Source organism: Echinococcus granulosus, assembly GCF_000524195.1.
Source record: "Echinococcus granulosus chromosome Unknown EG_S00156, whole genome shotgun sequence".
Taxonomy (NCBI): Eukaryota; Metazoa; Platyhelminthes; class Cestoda; order Cyclophyllidea; family Taeniidae; genus Echinococcus; species Echinococcus granulosus.
Window position 1 is genome coordinate 30,878 of NW_020170536.1, and position 9,603 is coordinate 40,480.

Sequence of the window (9,603 nt, forward strand, 5' to 3'; positions counted from 1 at the left end):
GTCGTGATGGGTGACAAAGAAGGCTGACCAAGTGGACCACCGGAGACGATGCTCAAAAATAATAGATTACTAGGTACTACGTTATTGGTTTGTTTAACTCTCGGTTTCGGTAACGGACCACATAAGACCTCTGCCTGACGGCCTAACCTCTAAGCCATGGCAGTAGCTTCATTCTCTTTTATATGTAGATAAAATGTATTCTGCTTGGGTGTTTTCGTTTTTTCTCCAGGAAGTCTGGCAGCGCTGCAGCAATAATAGATATTGTTGTTTATAATCGAAGTGTGTTTCTGCAGTGTGACTTTCTAAATCATTGCTATGGGGTCAAAATTTGGTAGTTTGTAACCCCTAAAGACTTTTCTCTTTAAGAATTATAGCTGCTAAAATTTTTGGGTGAACTGTAAAATGACCTTGATTTTGTTCACTGCTAAATATGCAATAATCCTAATTAACTTTGCATCATTCAGGAAAATAATAATTAACAAATCGCAAGCGCACTACTTTATTTCTTAACTGATTGGACTTATTGTTATTCTTGATTAAATCTGCTTGGGGGATATATGATGTTAGCGGTTGAAGTTTGGCTATGATTTCATTGGTTTGTCTGTGTTCCACTTGGAATTTGTGACGACGCATTCATGTCTGTATTATTCCTACATCCGGATTTGGGCATTGGTGGGGCTGAGCGCGCGATTGTTGATGCAGCAATGGCTGCAAAGCACGCTGGATACGACGTCGAAATTGTTACGAATTTTCATGATATTAATCATGCTTTCGAAGAGACGGTAGATGGCTCTCTCAAAGTTACTCCAGTTTGTCAATGGCTACCGAGAAGTGTGATGGGTCATTTCTTAGCATTGTGCGCCTACATGAAAATGATTCTAGCCTCTGTTTGGATCGTATTCGCTCGTCGAAGACTGGTTGATTTGGTATTTGTGGATCAGGTGTCTGCTCCCCTGCTTGTACTGAAGTTAGCCGGTATCAAAGTAAGTTCTTTTAAGAATGTCAATAGCAAATCTAGACAATATTCTTCGGTCACTTCCCCGATTTACTACTGTCGTCTCATGATTCCTGGATTCGAAAAGTTTACAGGTATCCACTAGACCTTTTTGAAGAGTTTTCAACTGGCATGGCTGATACACTAGTTGTCAACAGTCACTTCACTGGTGCCACCTTTAAGCAAACGTTTTCTTCGCTTAAAAACCATAAAGTATATGTATTGTATCCCGTTCCAAACACCGATAACTTGGTATTACCTCGCGAGGTTTGTGAAGTGTCAAATACACCTTACCAACCCCCGAATGCAAAGGCGGCCCTTCAGAGCCTTCAAGATGTCTTAGGCGTTCGTCCTAAATTAATGTTTTTGTCAATAAATCGTTATGAAAGGAAAAAGAATATCCGACTCGCCTTTGAGTCATTTGGTATGTTGTTTTGACTTAGGCTCATGATTTTACCTACTTATCTATTATTCATAATTGTGCACAAATTATTGATAGAGCGCAAACTTGCCCCACATCTGTGACTTCTACTAATTGTTTGATTCATGCTGCACAGTGCTAATTCAGCTTTGTTTACCGAAACCGTTTTATTAACTACTTTCATTCAACTTAGTAGCTTCAAATTAACATAGTCGGACTTTCTGATGGTCGGGTTGATAATGGTAGGATGTAGGTTCTTAAATCTTCTTTTGTTATTTTCATGTAGCTATTTTAAAAGGAAATTGGTCAAAATTGGTAAAGGATTCACCCTTGTCTCCCTCCGATGTTTATATTGTTCATGCCGGTGGGTATGACGTACGGGTTCGTGAAAATGTGGAGTATTTCGATGAACTGAAACAGTTGTTGGAGGATTTGAAGGTTTGTGAATCATGCAGCTAAAGTCGACATAAGTATGACTCCCTCTGTGAAGTCAACGGATTTTAAACTTTTGAAGATTTCGGAACAGGCTGTGCTGCTGCGATCCGTACCATCTGGCACCAAATCCCTGTTGATTGCGGCGAGCTCAGCCTTAATTTATACCCCTGCCTTCGAGCACTTCGGCATTGTGCCAATTGAGGCCATGTACCTCGGTCGGCCTGTCATTGCCATGGATGCTGGGGGTCCACGTGAGACTCTCGTTCACTGCGAAACCGGGTTTCTTTGTCCCATCCCCAGCAGCGGTACTTTTGACAATGTGGAAACCGCCTCCCAGATTGCTGAATACATGTGCAAGTGAGTTTCTAGTTGTTCAATCTACACATTTTACCAATGGCGTCCCGTACGCGGTGAGTCAAAGACCTTGGGTGCTATCTCTGAACCGATGGCCACTTTGCCATTATTTCCTAGGCGTGCCACTGGTTGCCGCAAGTTGTTTTTCGATTTCCAGATTTTACCTCATTTATCCAAAGTCCGATACAGCTGATTTCTTCGGCATTACACTTTCAAAATTTCTTTTGTGAACCGTTGAAATGATCATTAATGAATGTTTCCTTGAATGTGGGTACATACTTTAGAGGACACGTAATTGCATTGCATTTATTGCTCATGTATTGGGATCTTTCGAATATCAGACCAATAGGACTCGCAATTAAGCTTTCATGCGCTTGTGAGTTCTTTTTGTGTAAATTTTCTTCTCCACTCGTTTTGTAGATTTATCAATGATCCAGAACTTACAACGACGATGGGGAAACACTGTCATGCACATGTTTTGCAGAAATTCTCCACAAAAGCTTTCCAAAAGAAACTTTGTCGTATTTTCAAGCACACGCTCTCTGATTATAGCGTCAAAAAGCAGCAATAAATCCCCAAAATCTTCTTATTTACGATTTCACTACCTGTATACTTTGTTTAATTCAATACACACGTTTTTCAAAAGGCCTTCACAATTGGTGCCCCAAAGGGTTGTGAGGCAACGATAGGATTGGGTTCCAGTTGTTTTTTCTTTGTCTTCTTAACTATGAGGAACCGTAGTTTTTGTGGTTTGTATTCATATTAAACTGGATTGGATTTGACATATGATCGTTCGGGTCCAATAACACTGGATTTGCTATGCGTTTTTTGCAAATACTCGTTAAATCGTGCTTTAGTGTAGACTTTACTATGCTCTGTGTAAGATAAGTACATTCCCAACAAGTCTTGTGCTGGTTTGATCTCTGAAGGAATCGTGGGTCACGTCTCATATAGCTTAGTGGGTGGTTGGTTGATCAGACTTGAACATTCAAGTCCAGGACTGGGGTGTTGCTTTCATTCTCTTAACTAAGTATTAATCATTTTTGGTGAGATTTTGCATTGGCAGTACTAATTCCAATCTATCATTACTCGTCTTGGGGTCGGAGTGTTCCCCATGCTGTAGCTGAATGCATTCCTTCTGTTAACTTACAAATTACGTGAAGTTATTTACAAGACCTGTGACATGAAGCCCAACAATGGGACATCGGTGACGGTGCCGCTGTTGCATGGGGCATTCTTATACGTACATGTGTGTTGCTATCGCGATGCTTTCATGAAAAATCACCAATTCGTAAAAACTCACTTTAACAAATGTTGCACTATCCACTGATTCTTTGTTCCACGATTAGCAAACGGTGCAATATTGTTTAATTTGGCATTCATATATAACATAGATACTAAAACTAGTCTTGTCATAGGACATTGAAGTAGCAGTGTATTAGCTACTGTACATCCTGAAGCATTGACACAATTCTGCCCTCCCAACGTTGATTTACTAAGGCCTCTCGGTCACAACGAAACACTGAGAGCAGTAAAATCTCGACTGGTGTCTCCATATCTCAGTGCAAATTCATGTATCACATAACTGTTCCAATTTGTGAAAGCGCTGGTGATGGTCGATGCCTTGTTTGATGAGTCCTGTCGTTACCTGTTTGGTATTTGCACAATTGAGTACCCCGTATTACGGCTGGACGAATTTACCTTTTATCAACTACCTTTTACCCCTGCCTAGTTCGAGCTACTTATGATAATTGTAATCTTGCGAAATTACCTTGTCTTTCAGACTAGTAGTGGATGGTGGCTTGCAGAGACTAGGGTCCCCAAGTTAACACCCATACGTAGTACTTAGTCTCTATTCTTACGCAGTTTGTTTCGCTGAAAAAATTCTGATATAAAAATCCGCTGCATGCCGATGTAACACCAGAGGCTGAATTTAAACAAAGTTTCTTCCTCTGATACTCCCCCTTTTAGTACACTTTGAAGTTGGCCGGCCAACTTTCCATGATATCTACTGGTGGTGTTGGAAAATTGATACTTTAAACTTTGATGCCAACCTACAAGTAAATTGAATCAAATTCTATCCACTGCCACTATAACTGCCTTCAGCCCATTTATCACAACTTAGCTATTTCAACTAGTCTGCTAATCTTTTTGTTCAGTGGGTCAAAACTTCGAAATTAATGGAGGCACTACATTTTGCCCTTATCAGCTATACGCTCTTCAAGCACTTTGTTGGTTTATCAAGCTATCGCTAATTTTCTTGTTCGACGGTAACGAGAGTTTTCAGTTAACTAATGCATTCAGTAGTTACTATTCCAAAGATTACAACAAACTAAATGGGTGTCATTATTAGAGCAAACAAATCGCTGCCATTTATGGCAAAACTCATAATTTATGGGACCCTTAAACTTGGCACTATTTAGAAAAATCATATTTTGATGACCGTGAACTTTTTAGCATGACAGTCACCTAAAAATTCCTCCACTTTTTGTCGAAACAATAGTTTTGGCACGACAATCTTCTCATGAGTCTTCCACATTTCAATACTCTACCATATTTGTGGTATTATTTTAAAAATACTGTTAGTGGGAAGTTGCTGCCTTATTGGTGAACAGACCTTCTTCACGCAGGCTGGACTCTTAGCCGCCGAGTTGACGGAACTACCAAAATGTCCTAATTCTGATCTCCGTCTAAGTTTACTGTATTGAAGACACAATAAAAGTTTTAGTAAAAATCTATGGTGTAGTTGTTTGCTTAGGTAATACATAAGGGATGTTTCATTACACATTTTTCGGAATTTTAAAAAGGTCGAATTGGAAATCACCGTGACATGCGAAGCATGCTAGCCTTTTTCCTATTTTATTAAGATAAAAACTATCTATACAAAAGTATAAAACTGATTCGAAATAGGCTTTTATGAATACCGACCAGGTCTTCTTTTTTTGATGCCATGTCGCGAATCTAAATCTGCAAATCCCCTTCCTTCGAGGAGAAGCCTGTCGTTTCCTTCGGAGGCAAAATCGCTGTTTGGAATACCGTTTCTCCTCATGGAGCCTTTTTCCGCGGCGATTGCACACGTCACCGTCATCTCAACGGCATCAAGAAGTGCATTTGGACCCTCAGTAGGCCTGTGCGTCTTGCGGTGCTTGCTTAGATGGTCGCTGCGCATAAACCGCTTCCCGCATATTGGGCATTGGAATTTCTTCTCGCCTGTATGAGTCCGAATATGGCGCTGTAGTTCATCTGATCGAGTGAAGGCCTTTTCGCATTTTTGGAAATGACATTTATATGGCCGGGTATTACTGTGATTGCGTAGGTGAGCTGACAGATGACTGGTCTTGCCGTATAATTTGGTACAACGCCAGCAGAAGTGCAATTTTTGAGGCATAGTTTGAACCAACTTGCCAAATGCTGCCACTAGGCATAGGGGACACATGCATTTGTGACACTTGTGACTCGCGTCAGGAACTGTCGCCGCCAATCCATTAGCTGTATCACATACTGATTGAGGTAGGAGTAGTTTCGGCAGTTTTTGAAGAAATTCATACTGTGACTTTAACGGAGGAGACTGAATTGGTTCCTTCAAAATTTCACTTACTCTTTCTTTATTTGGCAACATCCATGAGGCCAATTTCCGTGATGGACTTGACAGTGTGGATGAGGGGGGTGCAGGGAAAGAAGGTGGAATGGATGGTGGCAGCACTCCATTGAGCCAGATCTGTGAGGTGAGCAGGGTCGGGAGTGGCGCTGTGATGGGGGGTTCCGACACAACCGTGTTGTTGAGCAGAGCATCAGTGCGCGACTTGAGGGCTCTATATTCACAACTACTCCAAAAATCGGTAGTTGATGGCCTGCTCATGCTATTGACGTTAGTGGTACTAGGAATAGATAAACTAGACCCCTCCGCATAGTTTGATGCACTGGGTGGGCACATAGAGCCGGAACCTTTTCTTAGCCATTGGATGATTTTTTCCATGTCTAGAGGCAAGAAAAGATTGCAGTTCTGCAGTTAAATATGCTTGGAAGGCTTAATGTGCTACATTACTTAAGTTGTTTTCAGTTTAACCTCGTTTTAATCAGCTCCATGGTTATCGAAGGGATGAGTACTCTAGCTGGACAATGTTTTAAATAAAACAAGGCCTTAGCAATAAAAATAGTTTAAAATTTACATTGCAATGTGACAATGAACACTTTTCATTTGATACAAGTGGTCTTTGTCAGTACAAAATGATAAGTTGTGGTGGTATTGCGAACAACTCCGATTAATTAATGTTACGTGATAATTCTTTGAGAAATAGTGTTATTCTAACTCTTTGGAACTAAGTGATTTTAAAGGCCCCTGTTTTGTCAATAGTAAGGCCTTTTAACGTTAAGAAAATGGCAATTTTTGATAGTTGACTAGCCCAAAATATTAAACAACATGAACTGAAGTTCATCTAAAACTAATGCTTCCCTAAGGATAGTATTGCCATGATGATGATAATGAAGATGAAGGGGTTGATGAACATGAAGATGACGAGTGATGGTTTGGAGGCTGCAATTTGCCAAATCAAGGATTTGATCACGTTTTCAGACCTGCCATCGCATATGCATTCTTGAGAAAGTAAGGGAGAAAGCTAGCTAGCCAGTTGATTTGCAAGTGAGCAAGTGAGTGATTGAGTGAGTGAGAGAGGGCGTGACAGAGTGTAGTGGTGCCTCCGGTGCCGGGTGTGCAGGCTGGTGCACTGCACATCTGCTCACTTTGGCTCCGCCTACTCTTCAGGCTCAATCCATCAACTCGGGAAGGTAATAGGTCCAACGATTTTTCAGTGCGTGGAAAAATTTAAGTGACTCTTTCCAGATTACAACCGCTGAAAAGGTATTTATTTGGTCAGGGACCTGCAAAGTCTCGTTACCGTTGAAATAATTTCCACGCATACATGAAAGATAAAGAATTTCAATTTTACTCAAGAATGGTGAAATTAAGACTACATATGAAGTGAATATGAAGACCCCCATCAAATGGTGGCATATTAGTTCATAGGGCATCCCACTTTTTAAACCTAGAAAATGATACTCTAATTTTGATCATTCCCTAATGAGCCTTCATCTGCCTATTAGTAGTTAGTAATTCATTTACAAGACGCCAATAGCAGTAAGTCGGTTCTTTATTATTTAAATTCTGAGTACAAATAAAATAAATGTTTATTGAGCATTCGAAATTTCAGCAAAGTGGTCGAGAAAGTAAAAAAAACACTTACTCCTCTCACAGATGATTCCAACAGCTGTTAGAATTACATAATGGCTTTACACTTAGGTCTCTATTTATGTGTCAGTTTGACCAATGACATATTCACCTGTGCAGGCATTTTTGCGCCTTAGACGTTTAAACCAGTAAGAGAAGGGTGTGGGGCGCGACATTCACGACGCGCATGGCACGTCCGCACGCAGTCAACATGTGTGCTGAAGACGGGAGGCAAAGTCGGTCGGCACGCCCACCCCTTTGTTTGGATATCAAGGCAATGACCACAACGTTTCGCTTCACCACCTACCGCTGATGGCACCTCATGAGACTCTAAACTTACTGACGGGCTTGAAAGTCAAATAAAAGCCCTAAGGCTTATTCACTACCGACTCACACATCCATTATATGTTACAAAAAAACAAAAATTGGTGAACTTGCCTTGGTCCTGATTTAATAACCACATCTTTAATAGTGGTCAGTATCATGATGGAGGATATTTATGCGGTTTCCGTGAGTTGTGAAAAGAATGGGAATACACAAGCTTAGTTTGGGCAGGTATGAAGCGGAAAATTAACTTTGCTTTAAAAATAAGTGGTCGCAAACTTACACCCAGTTTTTTGAAAATCTGTAGTTAAAACTAACCTGTTAAATGCATAGGTTTGATGCCAAAAGCATTCAGTTTAGTCTCCCTATATACTTTATACAGGTTTTATGCAACAGGCAATAGTCGGTGCCCACTAACTTGAGTGAAATTTGTCTGAGCCTACTAAATAATTCAGGTGCACTCATATATTTGTGCGACTTCAGAAAGGTGAATATTTCCTCACTTTCACCATAGAACGCGTTATGCTTATAGGTACGATATTTTACGTACAGTCCAAAATGTGCTAAAGACACAAGACAGTGAGGACCCTTAATTTAGGCAACCCGCTCCCAAAACTGGCATAACGGATCAGTTAGCGTAGGCGCCACCCCTGACTCGAGCCTCTGAGGTGAAAGAAATTAGTTCTAAAGACTTGCTTTCCTATGATTATTACACCCGATCACAGTAATTATCAGAATGAATTGTTTGACCAGTTTTCATTCGTTTAGTTTAAATAAAAATAACAAATTTATTATTAGATTTCTTAACAAACTTTAACCTCAGACTGTGTAGGTAGTTAACACGGTCATTTAAAGTCGGCTGAAGGCCCAGGTATTCCATTGCCAAATAAAGTACCGTGCTCGAGCATTGAAGATAACAGGAAGACTATTCGTGTATTATAAAGAAAATTTGTAAAGTGTTCCCCTTTTCATATTTTTTATTTTAGGAATTAACAAGTCTCCTGCCTACGTCAATAAATAAGTTGTCGTGAAATTGAGTGATCTGTAGCAAAGCATATCATTATCACCACCACTAACGGCTACTCCAAGATTAACTAAAAATGGGAAAACTAGTTTCTTTTGAAGTGCTGCAGCCTGCTAAAGCAACGCAGCACCCACTCCGATACATGCGCACATGAAATTTTCTCTCAGAATCAGAGAAGCGTGCGAGTAGAGCCAGTAGCTGTCACCGGTAGTTGCAAGCCCTTAAAGCGAGTGTTGCTGGGTCGAGCAGCAGTCCGGGGCTCAGAGCACACAAAGGAAGTTGTGAATGAAGTTCAACTATGATGGCTTTCAGGCTCAAAATTGAGATGACTCCTAGGCCCTTTCTTTCTTCATCAGTTCTGTTTGCCAGTGCAACGTGAATTGCAAGTAAAAAAAGGTTTGGATTGATTACCATGAAGTTTCGGTCATGTCCCTTAAGCTCAGGGAACCTAATAAAATCACGCCAATAAAAGATAAAAATTAGGCGTTAGGATTGGGTTTAAGGAGGCTAGCTACTTCCGTTCTATTAAATCAACTAATACTTCTTGTGGTAATTGAACTTTAAGTTTGGCGTTCATGCGCAAATACCTGGTTAGTAAAACAGTGATGAAAGTTGTCCCCGTATCCAATCCTAACACCCTTATCCGGTACCATCTCACCATAGATATAACACACGAAGTATTTAAGTTATCTACTTCGTTTTCAAAAGTTGTAACCATCTGGCAATGTAATGAGGGTGCAGTAGACTACGATCATTCGGACGATCGCTTGGGCTTCCATCAGTATCTTGTGCGTAATATGCTTGAAAACCTAAACCAATTGTTCGTA

At 40.5% G+C, this 9,603-nt stretch overlaps 2 protein-coding genes across 2 annotated transcripts; one reads left to right on the forward strand and one right to left on the reverse strand. All coding sequences in view use genetic code 11, as the record gives it.

The window, feature by feature from the left end:
* Positions 1 to 635: 635 nt before the first annotated feature.
* Positions 636 to 4,244, forward strand: EGR_09601 (Alpha-1,3-mannosyltransferase ALG2; the record flags this gene model as incomplete). Its single annotated transcript, XM_024498850.1, has 6 exons — positions 636 to 983; positions 1,019 to 1,418; positions 1,702 to 1,853; positions 1,930 to 2,207; positions 2,625 to 2,757; positions 4,176 to 4,244. The coding sequence occupies 6 exons, from the start codon at positions 636 to 638 to the stop codon at positions 4,242 to 4,244; spliced, it is 1,380 nt and encodes a 459-aa protein (XP_024346727.1).
* An 874-nt stretch (positions 4,245 to 5,118) lies between these two features.
* On the reverse strand, positions 5,119 to 6,063 carry EGR_09602 (Transcription factor Sp5; the record flags this gene model as incomplete). Its single annotated transcript, XM_024498851.1, has 2 exons — positions 5,119 to 5,436; positions 5,803 to 6,063. The coding sequence occupies 2 exons, from the start codon at positions 6,061 to 6,063 to the stop codon at positions 5,119 to 5,121; spliced, it is 579 nt and encodes a 192-aa protein (XP_024346728.1).
* Between the last annotated feature and the right edge of the window lie 3,540 nt (positions 6,064 to 9,603).